This window comes from Bos indicus x Bos taurus, chromosome 2 (assembly GCF_003369695.1).
Source record: "Bos indicus x Bos taurus breed Angus x Brahman F1 hybrid chromosome 2, Bos_hybrid_MaternalHap_v2.0, whole genome shotgun sequence".
Lineage (NCBI taxonomy): Eukaryota > Metazoa > Chordata > Mammalia > Artiodactyla > Bovidae > Bos > Bos indicus x Bos taurus.
Window position 1 is genome coordinate 116,077,677 of NC_040077.1, and position 25,632 is coordinate 116,103,308.

Consider the following 25,632-nt stretch of genomic DNA (forward strand, 5'->3'; position numbering starts at 1 on the left):
ATGTACATGAGTCTGAGTGAACTCCAGGAGTTGGTGATGGACAGGGAGGCCTGGCATGCTGCGAGTCATGGGGTCGCAAAGAGTCGGACACGACTGAGCGACTGATCTGATCTGAAGTTTGGTGGTCAAGAGAAGGAGGAACATAGGGAGAGTGATTTCACAGGGAGAGGGTCAAAGAAAGTGTTTTGCTTGTTTTAATATTTGCTTTTTAAAGAGGATTTGGAAGGACATATGAATTAATATTCATAAAGGAGGAGGGGAAGCATGTATGTAAATGTATGTGTACATGCTAGGAATGCCAATGCGAAGAATACTTTCATTAAGAATGAAGACATTTGTTCGGCAATGGTGCCGAAGATTGGAAGACTCTCTTCTGGAAGAATTCATCCCTGGGTACCTAGCAAAATCACCTTAGATACTGCTGACCTGTGAAAGTGTTAGTCAGTCAGTCTCGTCTGCTGACTTAGGCTGTCTCTTTAACAGTCCTATTAAATCAAACCTGAGGCATAACTGTTGCTATTCTTTAGTCACCAAGCTTTGACTCTTTGCGACCCCATGGACTATAGCCTGACAGGCTCCTCTGTCCATGGGATTTCCCAGGCAAGAATACCGGAGTGGGTTGCCATTTTCTTCTCCAGGCTATCTTCCTGACCCAGGGATCAAACATGCATCTCTTGCATTGTGGGCAGACTCTTTAGCCCTGAGCCACCTGGGAAGCCCACAAGGAAGGCATAACTTAGCAATGGACAAACTTTCCTTCACTCTTTTCAGCTAATTCAGATAATTCTGGCAAGTACACTGAATGCCTCCAGATAATCCAATTAAATTCCACTAACACCATAGAAGCTATGAACCAGCTGACCTGCCAGGCACTGTTTGGAATATATAGTGAGGGCTGTCTCTGGTAAAGAGTGTAATACAAAAGGGTAGAAGGGCAGCATTTCTGCTTGAAGCACTTTCTCATTTTTAATAAAGGTCTAGGGGTGAGTTTGTGTCATTATTATAAAAGAGAAATAATACCCCAGAGGCTTGGAACTGAAAACAGACATTCTATGGTGGTCATTAGCCAGGCACACTTTGTTTCTTCCTCTTATTTATTTGTTTTTAACCTTTAGACTCTAAGTTATGAAAAAAAAATAATGCTGTTACTTCTGACTAGTTTTCCTGGGAATTTGGAATAACTGATCAAGAAAGACAAGTTACCAAAACAAATAATTCGGCCAAAGAGATACCTAAACTATGTAATAAATATCCTTGAAGCTTAAAGGTATTTTAATGAGAAACAGTGTTTACTGCTCTTGGTTTTTGTTGACTGATTGGCTTTCTACTCAAAGGAAAATTGCTGTAATTGCAGGAATTGTTTGAAATATGAAATTCAAAACTATTCCGAGCTATTTTAATAACGAGATTCTTTTGTCAAAATTAATTTTTTTTAAAAACTGAGAATGGTTTGAATACCCAAGTTTAAAAGTACATTCAGATCTATTCATCTGTCTGTATTTTTAGTGACAAAAATACCAGGATACATAAAACATTTCATTGTGTATTTGAAATTCAGACTTACATGCTTAAAAAATAATCTCTTGCTTTTGTGGGGTCCTTGGGAGATGGGGATCCTTGTATGAGCACTTATCAGAATACTCCAGCTCACAGTTACAAGCTCCCTTCTTCTATACATTCTCCCTGGTGTGACTGATCTCTACTTTCTGCCCTCAAATCCCTTCTCTCTCTTCTTAATCTTGCCAACAATTCCTATTTGTACATCTACCTACCAAGTTGACATTTCTACCTGGATAATTAAAAGACGCTCAGAATCATCTCCCTCCTCCTACCTCCAACTACTTCTCCCAACCCTTAGTCTCCCCCATCACGGTAACTTAAATCCACCTAAGAGCTTATGTCAAAAACATAGCAGTTATCCTTGACTTCTTTTTTTCATTCAGTTCATTAAAGTGTTTTGTTTAATACATAATATGCACAGTTTTGAAGCATATTTTTAATAAATAATTACACTGGGAGCCTTGGTTTCTATTATGAAATATTACAAGTCTCATTCCACTTATTTAATGCTTAGATAAAATGGCAATCTACTTTTCTAACAAAAGTCCGTATAGTCAAAGCTAGGGTTTTTCCAGTAGTCATGTATGGATGTGAGAGTTGGACCATAAAGAAGGCTGAATGCCACAGAATTGATGCTTTTGAACTGTGGTGTTGGAGAAGACTCTTGAGAGTCCCTTGGACTGCAAGGAGAACAAACCAGACAATCCTAAAGGAAATTAATTCTGAATATTCATTGGAAGGACTGATGCTGAAGCAGAAGCTCCAATACTTTGGCCACCTGATGTGAAGAGCTGACACATTAGAAAAGACCCTGAAGCTGGGAGAGATTGAAGGCCGGAGGAGAAGGTGACAACACAGGATGATACAGTCGGATGGCATCACCCACGACTCAATGCACATGAGTTTGAGCAAGATTGGGGAGATGGTGAAGGACAGGGAAGTCTGGGATGTTGTAGTCCTTGAGGTTGTAAAGAGTCAGACATGACTGAGAGACTGAACAACAACAACTCCAGTATTCTTTCCTAGGAAATCCCATGGACAGAGGAGCCTGGTGGGCTACAGTCCATGAAGCTGCAGAGTCAGACATGACTGAAAATCTGAGCACATATATTGTAATTTCTGGGACAGTAAACAAAGTCAATGATCTTAATTTTTATTATGTATCATTTTACCTATAGCTTAGGAGGAGCCTGGTGGGCTGCAGTCTATGGAGTCACAGTCAGACATGACTGAGCAACTTTCACTTTAGGACATAGAATTTGGATTCAATTTTCAATCAAAGTAACTTTCATGCACTGGAGATGGAAATGGCAACCCACTCCAGTGGTCTTGCCTGGAGAATCCCAGGAACGGCAGAGCCTGGTGGGCTGCCATCTATGGGGTCGCACAGAGTCGGACACGACTGAAGCGACTTAGCAGCAGCAGCAAACTTATAAAAACATCCTCCTGAACAGTTTCAGGATCTAAGACACTGATAAATGTATGGACTAAGCCTAAGACTTACTCCCAAATTGAAAGTCAAAGTGTGAACGTGTTAGTAGCTCAGTCGTGTCCAACTCCTTGCAACCCCCCTGTTCATGGGTTTCTCCAGGCAAGAATACTGGAGTGGGTTGCCATTTCCTTCTCCAGGGGATCTTCCTGACACAGGGATCGGATCCGGGTCTCCCGCATCACAGGCAGATTCTTTACCATCTGACCTCCAAACTACTGCAGTATTGACTGGCCACACAGTTTAGACTCAGCCTTCAAATTATTTATCAAAAGCTTTTTCTCAGTTTGTTGATCACTCTTCTATGTTTTAGTTTCTTGCACATGACCTTCATAAATGTAGAGCCACACAGTTGATTTGTGGGAAACTCCTTTCTCTACCATCCCTCTGGGTCATGCTTCACAATAAAGTGCCTTTCCAGTTCACTGGCTTCTAAAAGCTTGGGAAGGTTCAGTGAAACTTTCACTTGACTGAGAAACAAAAGTTTTCTCCGGGATGCTTGGATTTTTAAGATGTCTCCAAGGCTACTGCCCAGGTGAGTGAGGTCTCATGGTCCAGCTCTACAGCCTCATGCTGCTTTGCTTTGTCTGTTTTATCTAGAGCTTTTGTTTTGCTCAGTCTGTCTGACTTCCATCATCATCCTTTGATTTTTCACTTTTTGCAGGCAGAATGTAGCTTCTCCTTGAAAACTGCTGAATAAATATTTAAAGAATACCATTGTGCAGTGGGTACTGAGTTCCTCGCCTAAACAAGGGTTTCTGCAACTCTGGGTTCAACTTGGATTTCAAATATTTACATTTCACACCAAAGTATGCAGGGATAAAAGGGCATTGTGTCATTCTCAAAAGTTTTAGGAAAAAAAGCACCTCTGTATATTTACACACAGAAGCATATACATGCACAAAGGAGAGGGTGAAACATGTACAATAACATTTTTGCATGTCAGGAATCTGCGAATTCTTTGCACTCTTCATGCAAGTTTTCTGTAAGCCTAAAGTTAAAGAATTAAAAAGGAAGTTCCAAAGCTTATTCTTTTAGGGGAAAAAAACACACATTAATAGTTCCTTGAAAACTTGGTAAATATCTGTACCAGATCATGTAAATATCTCTTCACATTTTATATTTCCTTAATCATGTAAACCTAGATTTTTCCATAGACCAACTTATCAAGTGGGCTATTTGTCTCTTCCTTAACTTTTCTACTAAGTTTCAGAAAAGACTAGATACAGACATATTTGGAGAAATAATATACAATAAAAGGCAGTCATTCAAGATACCATTCTGTCATTGTTGCCCCTGGGTTTCACTCACATCAGAGACCCATTGAACAGCTGTCAAATATCTTCCTAGTTTCACAATATCATGTCTGAAATTTTAAAGACTGCTCGAAAATCTTATTAATTTATTCACAAATTTAAGACAAATGCAAAACATTTTCAAATGCCAAGATTCATCAGTTAAAATGCATGCTAAAGGGTATAATTTATTTGCAGGGTGATAGCCAAAAGTCTTAAAATGATCAGTAAGGAAAGAGCTGCCTGTAACTATGAATAGAAATAATGTGAATTTCAAGGCAATTTTAATGAAGCATTAAACCAAAAGATAGTTCTGGAAAAATTAGAATTAAATTCTAGTAAAGAGCAAAATGATAAGTCTCTTATCCTTATTCATCAAGGGGCAGGCAGAATGAAAACCACAATCACAGAAAACTAAGCAAACGGATCACATCGACCACAGCCTTGTCTAACTCAAGGAAACTATGAGCCATGTCATGTAGGGCCACCCAAGACAGATGGGTCATGGTGGAGAGTTCTGACAAAATGTAGTTCACTGGAGAAGGGAATGGCAAACCACTTCAGTATTCTTGCCTTGAGAACACCATGAACAGTATGAAAAGGCAAAAAGATAGGACCCTGAAAGATGAACTCACCAGCTTGGTAGGTGCCCAGCATGCTACTGGAGATCAGTGGAGAAACAACTCCAGAAAGAATGAAGAGGCAGAACCAAAGCGAAAAGAACACCCAATTCTGGATGTGACTGGTGATGGAAGCAAGGTCTGATGCTATAAAGAGTAATATTGCATAGGAATCTGAATATTATGTCCATGAAGCAAGGTATTGGAAGTGGTCAAACAGGAGATGGTAAGAATGAACATCAGCATTTTAGCAATCAGCAAACTAAAATGGACTGGAATGGGTGAGTTTAACTCATGTGACCATTATATCTGCTACTGTGGGCAAGAATCCCTTAGAAGAAATGGAGTAGCCATCATAGTCAACAAAAGAGTCCCAAATGTAGTACTTGTGTGCAGTCTCAAAAATGACAGAATGATCTCTGTTCATTTCCAAGGCAAACCATTCAGTATCACAGCAATCCAAGTCTATGTCCCAACCACTAATGCTGAAGAAGCTGAAGTTGAATGGTTCTATGAGGATCTACGAGAACTTCTAGAACTAACACCCAAAAAAGATGTCCTTTTCATCATAGGGGACTGGAATGCAAAACTAGGAAGTCAAGAGATACCTAGAGTAACAGGCAAGTTTGGCCTTGGGAGTACAAAATGAAGCATGGCAAAGGCTAACAGAGTTTTGCCAAGAGAATTCACTGGTCATAGCAAACACTCTCTTCCAACAACACAAGAGATGACTCTATACATGGACATCACCAAATGGTCAATACCAAAATCAGACTGATTATATTTTTTGCAACCAAAGATGGAGAAGCTCTATACAGTCAGCAAAAACAAAACTGGGAGCTGACTGTGGCTCAGATCATGAACTCCTTATTGCCAAATTCAGACTTAAATTGAAGAAAGTAGGGAAAAACTACTAGACCATTCAGGTATGACCTAAATCAAATCCCTTCTGATTATACAGTGGAAGTGACAAATAGATTCAAGGGATTAGATCTGATAGACAGAGGAGTGCCTGAAGAACTATGGATGGAGGTTTGTGACATTGTACAGGAGACAGGCATCAAGACTATCCCCATGAAAAAGAAATGCAAACAGACAAAATGGTTGTCTGAGGAAGCCCTACAAGTAGCTCAGAAGAGAGGCTAAAGGCAAAAGGGAAAAGGAAAGATATACCCATCTGAATGCAGAGTTCCAAAGAACAGCAAGGAGAGATAAGAAAGCCTTCCTCAGCGATCAATACAAAGAAACAGAGGAAAACAACAGAATGGGAAAGACTGGAGAACTCTTCAAGAAAATGAGAGATACGAAAGGAACATTTCATGCAAAGATGGGCACAGTAAAGGACAGAAATGGTATGGACTTAACAGAAGCAGAAAATATTAAGAAAAGGTGGCAAGAATACTCGGAGAAACTATACAAAAAATAACTTAATGACCCATATAACCACGATGGTGTGATCACTCACTTAGAGCCAGACATTCTCGAGTTTGAGGTCAAGTGGGCCAGAGGAAGCATAACTATGAACAAAGCTAGTGTAGCTGATGGAATTCTGCTGAACTATTCAAGTCTTAAAAGATGAAGCTATCTGTTAAAGTGCTGCACTTAATATGCCAGCAAAGTTGGAAAGCTCAGCAGTGGCCAAAGGACAGAAAAAAGGTCAATTTTCATTCCAATCCCAAAGAAAGGCAATGCCAAAGAATATTCAAACTACCACACAATTGCACTCATTTTACATGCGAGCAAAGTATGTGAGCTAGCAAAGAATGCTAAAAAATCTCCAAGCTAGCCTTCAACAGTGCATGAACTGAGAACTTCCAGTTGGTCAAGCTGGATTTAGAAAAGGCAGAGGTCCAGAGATCAAACTGCCATCTGTTGGATCATAGGAAAAGCAGAAGAGTTCCAGAAAAACATCTACTTCTGCTTTATTGACTACGCCAAAGCCTTTTTGTGGATTACAACAAACTGTGGAAAATTCTTAAAGAGATGGGAATATAAGACCACCTGACCTGCCTCCTGAGAACCTGCATGCAGGTCAAGAAGCAACAGTTAGAACTGGACATGGAACAACAAACTGGTTCCAAAGGGGAAAGGAGTACGCCAAGGCTGTAAATTGTCACCCTGCTTACCTAACTTATATGCAGAGTACATCATGAGAAATGCCAGGCTGGATAATACACAGGCTGGAATCAAGATTGCCGGGAGAAATATCAATAATCTCAGATTTGCAAGATGACATCACCCTTATGGCAGAAAGTGAAGAGGAACTGAAGAGCCTCTTGTGCAAGTGAAAGACGAGAGTGAAAAAGCTGACTTAAATCTCAACATTCAAACAACGAAGATCATGGCATCTGGTTCCATCACTTCATGGTAAATTGATGGGGAAACAATGGAAACAGTGACAGAGTTTATTTTCTTGGCCTCTAAAATCACTGCAGATGATTTGCATGACTGAAGTCATGAAATTAAAAGATGGTTGCTCCTTGGAAAAAAAGCTATGACCAACCTAGACAGCATATTAAAAAGCAGAGAGACATTACGTTGCCAACAAAGGTCCATGTAGTCAAAGCTACGTTTTTTCCAGTCGTCACGTATGGATGTGAGAGTTGGACTATAAAGAGTGCTGAGTGCTGAAAAATTGATGCTTTTGAGCTGTGGTGTTGGAGAAGACTCTTGAGAGTCCCTTGGACAGCAAGGAGATCAAACCATTCAATCCTAAAAGAAATCAGTCCTGAATATTCATTGGAAGGAGTGATGCATTGGCCACCTGATATGAGGAACTGACTCACTGGAAAAGACCCTGATGCTGGGAAAGATTGAAGGCAGGAGGAGAAGGGGATAACAGAAGATGAGATGGTTGGATGGCATCACTGACTCAACTGACATGAGTTTGAGCAAGCTCCGGGAGTTGGTGATGAACATGGAAGCCTGGTGTGCTACAGTCCTCCGGGTCGAAAAGAGTCAAACGCAACTGAGCGACTGAACTGAACTGAAAGAGAAATAGGGGGTTAAAAAGTAACTAAATTAGTTTTTAATTTAAAAATGTCAGGCTTCCTAAAACATCCACATCCTACCACTCAAGTTAAGGACTTCTACTAAGATAATGCCTCAGCTTCTGGATTTAGATATTGGCTTCAAACGTTATTATTCTACATTCCTCTTTTAATAATTAGATTTAAAAAATTTCCAAGGCTAATATATGCTTTTTCCCCCAGAATGGCAAATCAGAAATAAAAAAACATAATGTAGTTTGATTGTGCTCCGTGCTCAGTCGTTCAGTCATGTCGGATTCTTTGTGATCCTATGGACTGTAGCCCATAGGATCATCTGTCCATGGGATTCTCCAGGCAGGAATACTGGAGCAGGTTGCCATTCTGTCCTCCAGAGGATCATCCTGACCAGGGATCGAATCCACATCTCCTGTGTCTCCTGCATTACAGCCAGATTCTGAACCCACTGAGCCATCTGCGGAGCCAACTCTATTTACAAAAGCAAAACCACAGTTTTCATATTTAATCTCTTTTGGAAAAAATATTAAGAGTGACTTTCAGGGGGCTTCTGAGTCAGATTTCTCTCAAGTTTGGCTTGCCTATCATATTTCTTTTTTAATTTTATTATTATATTTTTGATTTTTAATTGGAACATAGTTGACTTAAAATGTTGTGTTAGTTTCTGCTGTAAGGCAATGTGAATCAGTTATACATATACATATATCCACTCTTTTTTAGATTCTTTTCCCATATAGATCATGACAGAGCACTTATTGTATTTCTGATAGTTTCAGACAGCTCACTAAGACACATCATTTTAGCTATAAAGTGAAAGCAGTTCTTTACTGAGATAATGGTCAAATCTGATTTGTGAAGCTCGTTTGATGCTTGAGAACAAACAGCTGTACTGACCCATGCCCATAACACCCTGAAGGGCTTCCATGCCTGAGACTGTCCTTCAGTAAAAATTTTAAATGAAGATCTTGTCTTCAGAAAATATTGGTACTCTGAAGCACTTAGTTCTGCTGCCACTGCTGCTGCTAAGTCACTTCAGTCGTGTCTGACTCTGTGTGACCCCATAGACGGCAGCCCACAAGGCTCCCCCATCCCTGGGATTTTCCAGGCAAGGACACTGGAGTGGATTGCCATTTCCTTCTCCAATGCATGCAAGTGAAAAGTGAAAGTGAAGTCGCTCAGTTCTGTCCAACTCTGAGCGACCCCATGGACTGCAGCCCACTAGGCTCCTCTGTCCATGGGATTTTCCAGGCAGAAGCACTGGAGTGGGGTGCCATGAGAAACTGCAAATCCAGATACTTAAGAGTTTAGCATGATGGATAACAAGCCAATCAAAACTGGATGTGAAACAGCTGTATACAAAGTTTGATCTAGAAGAAATGACTTAAAGAAGCAACAGTTAACACAGCGGAGCATCCCCCAGAGTTAGAACAGAGTACAAAGTAATAAAATATGCGGCAACTTTGCTAGAGGGTCCTCAGAATTCAGTTGTGATTATTCGTTAATAGATGTAGATTCAGGATAATCTCTTTAGAATAATTTCTTAAACTAGACTTTAATGAAGATATTATTTTAAAACACAGTATTATGGTTTCCTTAAACTACACTTTCATGTTTATCCTACTGAGGAGAATTTGCTTGGAAGACGAATTATGTACTTTTCCCCTGACCATGTGGCTACTTCTTCCTTGTGTGTAGCTGTTTTGGGCAAGAAATTCTTGTCCTTTCCACCAGTGCTGTGTCCTTGCTGTTGTTTAGTCACTAAATCATGTCTGAGTCTTTGGCGACACCATGGACTACAGCCCACCTGGCTCCTCTCTCCAGGGAATTTTTCAGGCACGAATTTTGGAGTGGGTTGCTGTTTTCATCTCTTGGGGATCTTCCCTCCTGACCCAGGGATTGAACCTGAATCTCTTGCATCTCCTGCACTGGCAGGTGGATTCTGTACTGCTGGGCCACCAGGGGCAGGCCGACCACTGCTGTAGATCAGCTCTGTTTCCCTCTAGATAATAGCGTCGCTTCAGCAATGTCCAGGTCTAGACTGTTTCTGTGCCAACTAAGAGAGAAAGGACTTGTAAACTAAGAAAAAGTAAACTACAAAGTACTTTTTAGGAGATTAAGGTTTATTTTTCATAGGGATTCTGAAATTTCTTTAAAGTTTACAGTCATGGACAATTTTCAACATCTGAGTCAGTTTCATTTATTATAAACTCTTGCAGAAAAATAAACCTTCCAGTATGCCTTTTATTTGTGTTTAGATTTTTCCCCTTTGGGGAGGAATAGAAAGAACCATAAAGACAGTATGAATCAGCTAGCTCAAACTCACTGACGTCATTAGAAACTGTAAAGGGACAAAGAATTAAGAAAGAAAGTCATACAGTTTTATGTCCGAATGTGAGTTCCTTGAGATTGGGGCAGGGGTTGTGAGTAGAACTTTCCTACGCTTAGGGAGATCTAAGATCCAATGGTAATCTTAACTTTGGCTATAAATCTATCATTTCTAATTGTAGGTCTTCAATACAGATTCCCAAAATATAAAGTTTAGAAAAGGCCTCCTTGCCCTTTATTATGCAATTGTTAGTGCCTCAACTTTTGTGCCTGCTGCAAATGACAGATTCCTTTAGATAGGAGCTGCCAGGATGAAGCCTTTGACTGAAGTGTAGATGCTGATAGCTTTTCCTCTCCATTTCTCTCCCTTTTGCAATTCATAGCTGTATAATTAGAGATTAGTATCAGCAAATGTCTGAATTTTTCTACCGCATCTTAGACCTGAATTTCCAAAGAGGGTATCGCTGTTAAAAAACTCACCACCTAATCCTTTTTGTTTTCACCAAAGATTTTTAGCCATCAACTGGTTTTCTGGACAAGGGATTAAAAAGTCCCCAAAATAGCACAATCAAATCATTTTGCCTAAACAAAGAGATTGAATTAAGTGTGTTGAATGGACTCTGTTTTCCTTGGGCTATGAGACTCTGCAGTGTGAAATGTTTTACATTCTCTGTCTGCCAATTCTGGTTCTGCTCATTATATTTAAAAAGCTTCTCCATCCCATTTTCAGCTTCTTCTTTTTCTTTTTTTTTCTTTTAACATAAATGCTGGCATGCAACTTACTTCTAGGAATAGCTCTGAGCTGATGCTCTCAACTTAGTCATGAGAACTACATTTCTCTCCTCTTTGGAAATATTCTCCCCCAATTTCTGTAATTATGACCCCATAAGAGCTAGGTAATTTCAGTTAAAATGAAACATATAGCTTTGTAGAACATACAGGAAGCAGACTACTTCATAAAGGAAGGAGAGATCACAGTGTTGATTTCTCATACCAACAATACGCCTTTACAATCTAAGCCACAAGAAACATTTATCTATAAGAACATCTCTTCCCTTGAAAAGGAGGGTTTTTATACGTAAAGCTCAGATACAGTACAGAATATTAAAATTCATGGTTGTAATTTCTTATGTTGAAAGGTTTTCAAATAATGATGATAACATATGAAAGTGGTAGAACATTTTTACCGTTTTCACGCTGCAAAATACCTATTAGAAGAAGTGATAAAATATATTGAAAATAATCTAAGAGAGCTCTTGACCAGGCTTTTGTTTCTCATCATGCAATTCTATTTCTGAATCTTTTTCTGTTTTAAAAATAAAAACAACATGGATAGAGAATTGGTAAGATTAATTTGCCTGTTGAAATGAGAAAAGCAGAAGAATTATGAGCTTTGGCCTGTCACCCTCTGTATAAACCAATTACGTATTTTCAAAAGGTTACTTTCCCAATGCTGTATTAAGTGCTTAGGTCCTCATGAGCGCAGGTTCGCAACTCCCCACTTTTTCAGCCCTCAGCCCCGGAGCTGTGTTTACTTACAGAAGCGCAGTTTTCAGACTTGTCTTCCACGAAACCAATCTGGCAGGGTGTTCTCTGATTCTGCAGCCAGTAGTCTGTAGACTCCAGCAGGCTATTACTGCGGAGAACCTAAGGGAACCAAGAAAACCTTCTCAGAGCTACTGGCAAGACTTTCTATTTAAACAAAGAGCTCTTTTCTAAAGAATCTAGAAGTGTTTTGCTGGCCTCATAGCATCTGGATATTAGGAAAAAAAAATACTTCCAGGATAATAGCACCTCTAAAATGTATAAAACAATCAACCAAGAATCCACTTTAAAGGAACGTACTGACGTGAATATTGTTGTTTCTTCTCTCATCTAATTCAACATCTGGAAACTTCAGTGTACCTGTGACTTTTGCATAACTTGCAGTCAAATGACTGTTTGGGATATGGTTCAATTGGCAATGGGGATCACACTTCATTTAAGTGTTGGAGCTCTTTTACATTCTATGAATACTTTTGATTGAAATGTAGTGTTTCTCCATTTGGTGCAATAATAAAATTATTCTTCTTTAGATTTCCAGCTGTGCTAACCTATCTATGAAATAAGGCACAGTTCTTTTAGAGCATTTAGGGTACTACACTAAGTTTAAAAATTATTAGGAATAAATAAATGCATTACAACAACCATTTCTCTTGTAGAAACAGTATGGTAATGCAAAGTGAATTTCAATACACAAATTAACAACACCAAATATGGTTTACAAATGTCTTGTTTCTGGGCTTTGATTTTAAAGAAATAAAGAAAAATCTTATTTCTGAACTGAAACATTTTAAAGATGTAGTCTCATAAACAACCAAATGATTCAGCTTCTGATGTTTTAATGCGAGTCAAATATTGTATAAGATTTTTCTCATATAAGATTTCCAGTGCTCTCCTGGTACTCTCTACTCTATTAGGACACATGTCTGCCAATCACCTTCACTTAAGTAATAGAATAGATTTAATCAGTTTGGTTACTGCCACAAGAATAGAATGACACTTCGATTATATTTCATTTGCACACTGAAGGATTGTCTTCCTTTGTTCTATAAAAATACTTTAATTTTTGTCTCTGCATACTGAGTTAACCAAATATAATTCTGACACATTTTTCTATAACATTTTTGTGTTAGCCACATGATATTTTAATATTTTTCCCCCTCAAGGTTTATTATTCTGGAGATAACAAATTTTCATCATTCTTTTCCAGAACAATACCAAGAGACAGTGGATAGACTTCAGTTATCACTGGAGATGAAAGTTCGAGACGGAACTTTTCAGGTCTCTTAGAGTTTATCTAAAAATTGTGGTACTTCAAGTGTGAGTTGGGACCTATAGAGGCCCCTGGGGTCTTTCCTGGAGTCCAGTGGTCAAATTATTTTTATAATAATATTGTCTTTATTTTCTCTTTTCAACTGAATTGTCTCCTGAGTACTCAGTGGAGTTCTCCAGGGTCCACACGAGGTATGATAATGTAATAGGTTAAATGCAGAAGCAAATAGGAGAGTCTAGCCAAGCTCTTTTAAGTTAGATATTAAGGAGATTGGCTAAAAATGTAAAATAAAGTTAGTCTTCTCACTAAACTGTTTTGTTTTGGAAAACATAGGTATTGGCCATAAAAATATGTATGTTAACTTGCAGTATGTTTATTTTTAAATTATTTTTAAGTAATAAATTATGGCTATTTAAATTCTAATTGTTATTTCAAGATTAAAGAAATATGTATTTAGAATTTTCTTGGCTTTTTTCTTATGAATTATACGTTTATTTAGCTGCTTTAAGATTTTGTTGGGGCTTCCCAAGTTGCACTAGCGGTGAAGAACCTGCCTGCCAATACAGAAGACATAAGAGACATGGGTTTGATCCCTGGTTTGGGAAGGTCCCCTGGAGAAGGAAATGGCAACCCACTCCCATTCTTGCCTAAAGAATCCCACGGACAGAGGAGCCTGGTGGGCAACAGTCCATAGGATCACAAAGTCAGTTATGACTGAAGAGACTTAGCACACATGCACAAGTTCTGGTATTTTTGTTTCTATGTGGCATCAGACTTCATCAAAATATTCTGAAAATACAATTTGGCAAATCGAAAAAGTTATTTTTAATTTTTTTAATTAAAAATTTTATTTTATATTGAAGTATAGTTTATTAACAATGCATTAGTTTCAGGTATGCAGCAAAGTGATTCAGTTATATATATATATGTATCCATTCTTTTTCAAATTCTTTTCTCATTTAGGTTATTACAGAGTATTGAGCAGAGTTCCCTGTGCTATATAGTAGGTCCTTGTTGGTTATCTACTTTATACAATAGGGTTCATATGTTAATCCCAAATCCCAATTTATCCCTCCTCCAACCTTTCCTCCTTGGTAATCATAAATTTGTTCTCGAAGTTTCTGAGTCTGTTTCTGTTTTGCAAATAAGTTTATTTGTATCATTTTTCTTAGATTCCACAAGTGAGTCAAAGACAAATATGATATGATATTGCTTATATGCAGAACTTTTCTTAGGTTTAATTTATAATATGGAATATACCAGTAAGAACAACCCATATAATCAAAATTTTCACAAGATCCCCAACATTTTTTTAGTGCAAAGGAGTTTTGATTTCAGAAACATTAAAATTGAGAACCATTGATCGAGATTAACTTTATTTGAAGTAGAAAAAGATTCTCAGTTCACTTCTTCCACTGCCATTCACTCTTACTTCCACCATAGAATAGAATTTAAGAAAACGGACATTTGTGATTTGTGTTGAAATCTTGTCCTGGTCATTAGTAGCAAGAAGACCTTGGATAGCCAATTTAAGTTCTGTCTCAGTTTCTACACCTGTGAATGCAGACAGTAAACACCTACTTGGAGGTGGGATCACTGGGGTATTCAGTGAGACGACGTGTGTCAAACACAGCAGTATGCAAAATGGTACGTCATCCTCTCAGTACATGGTTCTCATTGTTACTGTTTGATATGAACTACAAAGGAAAAGAGTGCTTCCCTGGTGGCTCAGAGGTTAAAGCGTCTGCCTGCAATGCTGGAGGCCTGGGTTTGATCCCTGGGTTGGGAAGATCCCCTGGAGAAGGAAATGGCAACCCACTCCAGCATTCTTGCCTGGAGAATCCCATGGACGGAGGAGTCTGGTGGGCTACAGTCCACGGGGTCACAAAGAGTTGGACACGACTGAGCAACTTCACTTTCACAAAGGAAAATAGAAAATTGGATGCCTTTGTTTGAAATTAGTACATTGAAAACATTTCAGATGTGTGAAGACAAATCTTCTTTAGCAAATCTTCTGACCTAAAAAGTGTAAGTTCAGTTTCACGTATTGCTGTGACCCTAAAACTGCTCTGAAAAATAAAATATATCATGCATTTAAAAAATAACTAAAATGAAACCTACATCTTTCAATTGCTTAACAACAAATACTTTGAAGAGAATGTCTCTTGTGAGAATAATCATTCCCTGTGTAACTTTAAAATGTGAATTTTACTTATAATTAAAAAATAGCTTACTTGATTTTATCAACAATTAAATTTCACTATTTATTTAGAGATATTTAGAGATTATTCATTATTTAATACTTTATATTCTTTAATTATTGACCAAGAAATGCTACATTTAATTGAGAACTCTCTGGGCTAAGGTCCTATTTAGTTATTACCTGAATTAAACACCTAGACTTATGAAATAGAATTTGAGGGCTAATATGTGACATGTGCTTAAAATAGTTCTTGGCATGTAGCAAGTGTTCAAGAAACATGAGTTCAGTTCAGTCGCTCAGTCCTGTCGGACTCTTTGTAACCCCATGGACTGCAGCATGCCAGGCCTTCCTGTCCATCACCAACTCCAGGAGTTTTGGAGTTTCAGCTTCAGCATTAGTCCTTCCAATGAATATGCAGGAGTGATTTCCTTTAGGATGGACTGGTTGGATCTCCTTGCTGACCAAGGGACTCTCAATAGTCTCCAACACCACAGTTCAAAAGCACCAATAAACACCAGCTATTATAAAAATTATTATTCTCTTTGCCCAGACTTCAAGCGATTTATACTTTTTCTTCACACTCTGTGAACCAGTCTCTCTGGTCCCAAAGCTCGCATAACAGATTGCTCCATTGCAAGGTAGTAAAGTTACATAATTTCTCATCTTCCAGTTCTACCAAATATGTGTCTATGCACTTATCCATCTGTCCCTCAGGGACCTGGTCTGCGTGGTCAGAAGGCTTGAGTTCTAGTTCTGGCCCTACTGTCTGTGTGGTCAGGTTACCCACCAGCTCCCAGGCTCAGTTGTCCTTTGTACACAATGAAATCATGTGATCTGAAGTGCCCTTCTCTGGAACAACAGTAATTCTCTGCCTCTCTTCTCCTTTTGTTCCTTCTGCCCTTCCCATTCCCAAATATATTATGAAGCAAATAAGCAAAGAGAATAAAAATGCAGGCATCAGTAAACCATTTAGCATCATATGTTAAGCAATTTTGACCTGTGAAAAGCTTTTGGTGTAATGGTTTAGACAAATCGCTAGAAAAAAAGAAGAATGCTTGAAACAAGAATATGTGTTTGAGAGTGTAATGATTTTAAAGCTTTATGAATATAATCTCCCTGAAGAGAGTCACTTTCTGATGGGGGTAGGGAAAAAGAAAAACTCACCAGGCTTTCCATGGCTCATTCATTTATCTGCTATTTTTAGCTGCAGGTTCAATTATTTCAGATGAAGAGCTAAGGACAAACATGCTATGCATTCACAAGTTTGAAATAATAATGACACATTTTCTCTTAAAATTTCGTTGTGTCCTAAACAATGAGGAAAGATCATTCTGCTTTCCTGTACAGTGATTTTCCGTTTTTATACAGAAAACCAAGTTGCAATTGATATGGAATCCATGCACCTGAACATGGATGGATTCTTGGTAACCTGAACACAGCTCTAAATATTACTGAGCAATGCTTTAAAATTAATAAAAGTAATTAAATTGGAGAAGACAGCAGTTTAAGTTTCGTCACATTTCTAGTTCTATACTATCAAATACTGTCAAATTTTTTTTCTGATAATTTTAAGTATCATGATGTAAAGCAACATCAATGCTCTTAAAAGAGAAAATTTCACACACAAAATACTGTATTTGCCTAATGTATGTATCATGATTGGGGCTTCCCGGAACCCAGCTCAGAACCTTCTTAGGTGGGAAAGAACCTGCCTGCCAATGCAGGAGACACAGGTTTGATCCCTGGGTTGAGACGATCCCCTGGAGAAGGAAATGGTAACCCGGTCCAGTTTTCTTGCCTGGGAAATGCCATGGACAGAGGAACCTGGTAGGCTACAGTCATGGGGCTGCAAGAGAGCTGAACACGACTAAGTGACTCAACAACAACAGCAACGACAGGTATCACAACTAATGTTATTCAACTGAATAACATCATCAGAACAACGAGCTCATTCATCTTCAGCAACAGATTTACTCTCCCTCCCACCCCCAAACAAGTGGACTCAGAAAAGCTGAGAAGTGCTGGGACTTTGAGATGCACTCAGCTGTCTGAAGGCTGGACAGCGCCCGGTTGGCCATTCTAGGGCAAGCACCCTTGACCATCTGCTTACTGGAGTTCCAAACAAATATTTTAAAAATATGTATCATAATGTGGAAAAGATTTGGAAACACTGTTTAAAGAAAAATCATTCTTTCAAATGTGGTACACAGTTTCCATGGATGTGTGCTGGAGATAAGGAAAGAAAAAGAAAGAGGAGCAATAAGATAAAGGAAGCCAGATAAGCCCATTAGGAGAGTCCTGAGTATTCCTCAGAGAAGACTCTCCAGACCACTACTGCAGTTCTAGCCTTTTTCTAGGAAACTCAATTAAATTTTCCTTACACAAAGAGATTGTAAAGTGAGCAGGTCAATTAGATTTGCATAGTGAGATGCCAAGAGTTGGGACATCCCTGGTGGTCCAGTGGTTAAGACTCCACCTTCCAATGTAGCAGGTGAGGGTTTGATCCCTGGTCAGGGACTAGGATCCCACATGCTGCACAGTGAATCCAAAAAAAAAAAAAAAAAAAGATGCCAAAGAGCTGATGAAAATGATATTAGGGAAGAATGAAGGTAGCTACTCACTAAATACTATTATATATTTGCTCAGCAATAAACAGTGGTATCTCTACTGTGGATAACATTTTATTCATAGAGATAACGCATTCCTATAGAACGCACCTTTTTGTGTAAAGTTCTATGAGTTTTGAAGAAACCACATAGTTGTGTAACCACCATCTCAATCAAAATGTAGAACAACTGTTCAGCTTCATCACCCCCAAAATTCACGTCTGCTCCTTTTAGTCGAAAGGCCGCCCAAATCCCAAACTCTGGCAGTCTGATTTGATATCTACTTCTAAAATTTGCCTTTTCTAAAATGTTGTATGTGTGGAATAATGTAGTTTGTTGCCTTTTTGTGACCTGTTTTTTTTTCCCCTCACTGAGCGTAATGTGTTTAAGATTTATCTATTTATTTAGTTGGGTGTATTAATTTTCTTTTATTGCCAGCAGTATTCCATTTTTTGGATGTATGCATATTTTCAAAAATATCCATTTACTAGATTAAGAATACTTGAGTAGTTTCTATTTGGGGGTAAGCTGCCAGGGAAGCCCAAATATGAATACAGCTGCTATAAATATATACATACAGGTTTTTGTCTGAATTTAAGTTTTTGCTCTGCTTGAGAATGAGATTACTAGGCAGTGATGTAACTCAGTAAGAAACTGATGAACTGTTTTCTAAAGTGAATTTGCCATTTTCATTCCCATCATCAGAGGTCAAGTTGCTCTGCATCCTTGTCACTACCTGGTATTGTCAGTTTTTGTTTTCAAGTTTTAGCCATTCTACTTGGTGCACCATGGTATTTCATCATGGCTTACTTTCCTTTTATTTTTAAAAGATTTTTCTCCTTTTTTTTAAATTAAAAATTTTAATTTAGATTCTATATTGGTGCAAACCATATTCCTCAATCATAAAGCATTAAATAGACTCTACATTTGATACTAACTTTGGGATATCATTTCCAAGAGAAGGATAAGCCATCCATGTTGTTTTCATTCCCTCATTCATTCATTCAATGGCTGCTTGTTGAACACCTACTGTTTTTAGAAGATGTTGCTTATTTACTAAGCAATCGGGGGGTGGGCAAAACAAAAATCATGAGAAAGCAGAGAGTTTTGTTCTCATTCTGCCAAGGGAGGACCCACCACAATCAAATAAATTTTCCATATTTATATATGCTCTGTGAAAACTACTGTGACCATTGTGATGATAAAGCCAGAGAAAGAAATGAAAATGTAAGGGGTACAGTTTGGGGAAGTATTTTCTGGCTTCTGTGAGGGTGACATGGAGCAGAGATCTGAAAGAAATGAAGTGCCAGCCACACACCCACCTGAAGGAAGAGCATCTCAGCAGAGATCACCAGCAAAAAACAGAGGCTCAAAGCAGAAATGCATTTGTTGATGCTGAAGAGCAGCAGAGAATCCATCATGGCTGGTGCAGTGTGAATGGTTGGGGAAGGGATGAGAAAGGGCATTTTATCTTCCACTGAAAAGAAATTCATGGCTAAGGGAGCCAGATAGTCTTTAACATCATGAAGTACTCTAAGTTTTAATTTAGAAAATGTTTAATTAAAATTTTTGGATATTTAGTCACTGGCTCAAGTAATGCTTAATTGTTTGCTTAAATTTTTATAATAGCTTACAAACCTACCTCCACCAGATACACTGAATTAGAAGTCAGAAGATTTTGTGTCACTTTACATACTTAATTTTATGTTGATTTAATCTGTGCCTTAGGGAACTTCCTGAGAACTCTGTAATCTTTTATTTTCCACTCTGGGATAATATTTTTCCATTACCTCACAGGGAAACTCTTATGCTTTAGAAAGTACACTGAATTTCTAAGAAAAGACAAAGAAACAGACTGGAAATAAAATGATTGTGTGGAGGAAAGAAGCAGCACAGAACACTCAGTGGTTTAGTCTCAGTTTCTCGGAAGGTTGAATGAAATATTAAGATAACATTTGGTTTTTAATGATGATTCTTCTGGCTGACTGCCTGTCTTTTTGTGTATTTAGCTTCCTTTGACAAAAAGGGGAAACTGTTTTCAAAGTATGAATAATCATGTTGGATGTGAAACATTCTTTCACGACAAGGTTGACACCTAGCACAAAGTAGCAATCTTATAACTGATTGCTGCAAAAGTATTGGGAAAAAATGGAGTTCTGTTAAGACCTTGGAACTAGCAATTCTCCATTGTTAAGAAGCAAAGAACCTCGATAGCACCAGATCAAAGGTATTGTTGGTTTGGAAGTTTGGGAAGGAAATGGTTGGCAGTGGATCTGCAATTCTTTCTTGACTATGGAGTAGAGTGGGAGGGAATAGTCCCAGAGAAGAAAGAAGGTGACACTCTCGTATTTCATTGTAAACATACTAACCTCCAGATAAACTGCACTTTTATAGCAGCAGAGTCCTTGTCTATGGGATGCTGTTAGCAATATGTACCCAGTCTAACTAAGCTTGCCTCTGGTAAACAGGAAATATACTGATTTATACCAGTCTTCCCTGGTGGTTCAGTGGTAAAGAATCTGCCTGCTAGCGTAGGAGACGTAGGTTTGACTCCTGGGTCAGAAAGATCCCCTGGAGAAGGAAATGTCAACCCACTCCAATATTCTTGCCTGGGAAATCCTATGGACAGAGGAGCCTGGTGGGCTACAGGCCATGGGGTTGCAAAAGAGTGAGACATGGCTTAACCACTAAGCAATAACAGCAACACACTGATTTACAAGTACTTCCAACAAATGTCACACGTGCAAGTATCTCTCTGAGTATAAAATGGAAATGTTTCATGAACAAGAGGGCTCTCTCCTTTGAAGTTACAGTTCCCATGGATGTAATCTGGAGATTTTGTACATTATCTTGGCCCAGAGTGTATCCTAATGCGTCAAGAAATGAACTAGGTAGGCAGTTTTAAGTAGCTTTCTGTTTTTCTGCACCACACAATTACTTGTATCCTGGAAGTTACATTGTATTTCAATGCAATCACAAGAATGGTGTAGGAGCACAGAGGACAATTTAGAAGTATCAAGCCACGCTGTTTACTTCTCCACACCACACAGATGTCAGCTGGCTGAAGAATGCTCTGAAAGCTGATCAGAGCTTTTTCCACATGAAAATGATTACCAAGTTTGTCTCAAGCATAAAATGCAAGAGTTACAGAAACAGATATACTCAGTAAAGGCAATTATAGCATAACTTATGAATGGTCTGATTTAAATAGCATCAAATTAGACATAAATGGAAGATAGCTGATTAATTTCTGTTTAGTTTCTATTTAGGTGCCATGTAATGCTGTCATGTTGATATGACCTGTTATGGAAATAGGATTTTTCATGTTAGGAGAAGCAAAATACAGGAAAAAAAGAACACATATAGGAAAATCTATAATGTACATCTCTGTGAGCTGCATGCTAAATAGCTCCAATCATGTCTGACTCTTTGCAACCCCATGGACAGTAGCCCACCAGGCTCCTCTGTCCCTGGGGATTCTCCAGGCAAGAATACAGGAGGATGTTGTCATGCCCTCCTCCAGGGGATCTTCCCAAGCCAGGGATCAAATCCAGGTCTCCCTCACTGCAGGTGGTTTCTTTACCATCTGAGCCACCAGGGAATCCCATAATGTACATCCAGGCCTGCCACTGACTTTGGATGATTTTTGTGCAAAGTGTACATGGTGCAGATTTGCTACTCATCAAAGGGACAGCGCGTTTGGCCATGCAACACTTGAGTATTGGTCTGTGTATTTGGCCTTTGGCATAGAGGGTAAAGCGTCTGCCTGCAATGCAGGAGACCCGGGTTTGATCCCTGGGTCGGGAAGATCCCCTGGAGAAGGAAATGGCAACCCACTCCAGTACTCTTGCCTGGAAAATCCCATGGATGGAGGAGCCTCGTAGACTATATATAGTCCCTGGGGTCACAAAGAGTCAGACACAACTGAGAGATGACAGGTTTAATTATAAGAAAGTGGCAATTCTCATCTTGACTCTTTTCTTTGCTGCTGGGAACAACTGCCTTCTAAGGTGTAAGCAGAGGGACACACACTTTGCTAAGGGACACACCTGCTTCTTGGATGCTCTTCATCCTTGAGAGGAAGAGCCCTGATCTGGGTCTTTCAAGATGGGTCTCCTTCTCTAGACACAGAGAAAAGCCTAGTAAATGCAGGCACACACAGCAGAGACTCAGTCTCAGGGATTCATGAACCAGAAGGCTCTTAAGGAGGATTGTTCAAGTTTATCCGAGTCACAATCTTTCTTCCCACCCTGCCACTAGCAGAACTGAAAAGTGAGCACTTTTATCAGAAAGGCAAGCCCGGCAGGATACAGGGAAAGTGAAGCCTCTTAGGACTGGTGGGGAACAGAGTGTTTACTCCAGGCTACAAAGTCGAAGGGATGCTTAGATGGAGGACTAAGGGGAAAGTGAGAAAAAACAAAAGGCTAGTGATGGGGAGCGTGGATGGTAAGATATTTTAAATGCCTGAAGGGAAAAGAAGAGAGTTCTGAATTCCATCTTAGGTATTTTAAAAATATAGACCCTTTCCATTTTTGAATAGAAATTTTGAATAGCTAATACAAAGGTTTGGGGCAATTAAAATAATTCAAGGAAAAAAAAAAGATCACTTGCCTGGTTTCAACAGCGCAACATCACCTTCCATTCCACAAAATGTTCTAAGCTATTCTGAGTTTTCAGAGCCCTACTTTTTGGTTAAAAAAAAGAAATAAAGGCACTGCAAAATCCTTCTAGGAGTTCTTCGCACATAGCAGGGAGGATGCTCAAGGAATGAATTATAGAGAACAGAAAAACTAGTGTATTGGAGTCTCAAACAGTCTATATAGCAGTTGTTGGCAGGAAGGAGAGGTGGTGTGGAATCCTGAATGGAAGTCCTGACTTTTGGAATAAGACGCTGAATCACATTCAGATTGCAAAATGAGCCATAATTGATAGTTTTAAACAGTTTCCCACCTAAGATTACTGAACTGACATTTGTCAAAGAATGAACTCACCATGTAGTACACCTCTCTAGTTCAAAGTAGACCACGCTGCTTTAAAGGCAAGAGAAGATGTTTATCATTTCAATTTGCTTTTGCTGATGGCAGAGGAAATGAATCCCCACCAGAGTCCTCATTATCTGTGTTCTGGCCTCAGAGCAACCTTGAAGCTTTCTAGATGTTAGTGTGGCTCAGGACAGGTAGATGTTTCCTTGGGCAGTCAGTGAAATGACCCCCAGAGGGAATTTTGTGGCTGGCTCTTCAGATGCAACTGGGCTAAATCTGAACCTGTGAACCCAATACCTTGTCTCCTAGCTCCTCTTCCCAGTGACCTCAATGACTCACCACTCATGGATGTCCTGGCTCAAACAGAGTTCGTGGTTCTGTTTAACTCTCAATGTCATGGAATCCTATGGACCTTGACTTCCTCGTGTGTCTCGTCCCAGAGCTTGCTTTTCCTTCCTCTCGCTTTCTGTAGACAGGGTCTGCCTCTCTTCTCCCTGCTTTCCCATCCATATAAGCTATGCTTCTTCTGGCATCCTAGATTTCACTCTCATTTTTCTCTAAGTAACTGCCTTTAGAACTACTAGACAAACCATCTTCAAATACCACTTTTAGGAAGATATCCATTTCTTTTCTTAAAAATCTCCCTGTTTCTTCAATGCCTCTGATTATTCCTGTAGAATGGCAATAAAATAAGACACCTTGCTGTTTGACAAAACTTGAAGAGGCCATTCTCTGGTTTCAGAAGGTGCACCTGAACATCGCTAACAGGTGGCTTGATCAGAAGAGTGTTTCTAGATCTGTGAGTGGGTTACATCCCAGAGGGAAAGCCTTCAACAGAAAGGTGATTATGGCCCAATTATGCTGGCCTTGTTTTAAATTTTACTTGCTTAGTTATATATATTTTAAAGGCCCTTCCTTCCTTTAAGGAAACAGCTTCTACAAATACAGACTATTATAGCTATTTTCCATCATGTACTTCCTGGAGTTACTACTGGGGCTTTTGGCCAAGAGCAATGCAATTCTGATTAATAAAAACATCTTTAGAGAAAAGGATAGGATTCTGAAAAAGTCTTTCAATTTGTATGCTCGTGCATGAACATATTAATTAAATTGCTTTTCTTAATTACATGTCATCAAAAAGATATGGGCTGAGATGAAATGTATCTTACAGAGCAGGGCAATATCAGAGCAGGTAAAATGTCAAGAGGCCTCCATTCTGTTTTTATTCAGTTGTATCTGTGCCACTGTTGACAGCAAATTTCAGTCAGTTTAAAAGAGGTCAGTCAAGCCAAAGCATGCTTTTGAAGCTTCAAAGAGACGATCAGATGTCATGTTAAGATCAAATCTTGCCTCTGGGAACCTGACTTGTTTTCAGTCTGATGCCTTTGTTAAGTCCAACTCTAGGGTGGATTTAATTAACATGACTTAAAAAGAGAAGGATATTTGAGGTGTTGATTTTTCTCCAAAATTCTTTTCATACAGTTGGTTCTACTATATCCTGAGTAACAAATCTTCAGTCTGTGATGTAAAGCAGACTTTTGATGATGAATCAAAAATGCCCTGCTCTTGTGGACATACATCGACTATAGTGCTTTCAAGGGGCTTCCTTGATGGCTCAGATGGTAAAGAATCTGCCTGCAATGCAGGAGACTCCAGTTTGATGTCTGGAACAGGAAGATCCACTGGAGAAAGTGATGGCTACCCACTCTAGTATTCTTGCCTGGAGAATTCCATGGACAAAGGAGCCTGGTGGGCTACAGTCCATGGGGTCATAAAGAGTCAGACATGACTGAGTGACTAGCACTTTCAATTCACTTTCATAATGTTTTCAAACTAGAGAAGAGTCCAACAGATATCAACACAGTGAAAGCACATTGTGTGGTACATCCAGATTAGTTTGTCAATTCTACTTAAATAAATTTTACCCTGTGGGCTTCTTTGGTGGCTCAATGGTAAAGAATCCACCTACTAATGCAGGAGATGTGAGTTCGATCCCTGGGTAAGGAATATCCCCCAAAGAAATGGCAACACGCACCAGTATTTTTGCTTGGGAAATCCCATGGAAAGTGAAGCCTGGTGGGCTACAGTCCATGGGGTCCAAAAAGAGTCAGATATGACTTAGCAACTAAACAACAACAAAAGATTATTTATTTTTTGGTTAAAAAATTAATTTTTGTTAAGCATGAATTATGTACTAAAGACTTACACAAAGCTTTTGGCATATAAATGTCATGTTGTTGTTGTCAGTCACTAAGTCGTGTCCACCTCTTTGCAAACCCCATGAACTGTATGTAGCCTGTCAGGATCCTCTGTCCATGGGATTTCCCAGGCAAGAATACTGGAGTGAGTTGCCATTTCCTACCTCCAGGGGATCTATTCAACCCAAGAGTCAGGCCCTTGTTTCCTGCACTGGCAGGCGGAATCTTTACCACTGAGCAACCAGTCAGAGTGAAGTGGAAATGGATGTCGCTCCGCCCTGTCCAACTCTTTGCAACACCATGGGCTACACAGTCCATGGAATTCTCCAGGCCAGAATACTGGAGTGGGCAGCCTTTCCCTTCTCCAGGGGATCTTCCCAACCCAGGCATAGAACTCAGGTCTCCTGCATTGCAGGTGGATTCTTTACTAGCTGAGCTACAAGGGAAGTCCAAGCTCTTAGACTCGTGATGTAACTTCTCTGACTCAGATGTCTTAAGGGTTGTTATGAAGGCTTCCCAACCCTTAAGACATCT

General features: G+C 39.2%; 1 protein-coding gene across 3 annotated transcripts in view; it reads right to left on the reverse strand.

Annotated features, from left to right (window-relative positions):
* Nucleotides 1-25,632, reverse strand: part of SPHKAP (SPHK1 interactor, AKAP domain containing) — a 191,889-nt gene that overhangs the window by 104,366 nt on the left and 61,891 nt on the right. For all 3 annotated transcript variants that reach the window (XM_027515334.1, XM_027515326.1, XM_027515318.1), the window contains exon 3: nucleotides 11,834-11,941. In XM_027515334.1, coding sequence (XP_027371135.1) covers nucleotides 11,834-11,941 — 108 coding nt within the window. The remainder of the gene's footprint in view (nucleotides 1-11,833; nucleotides 11,942-25,632) is intronic.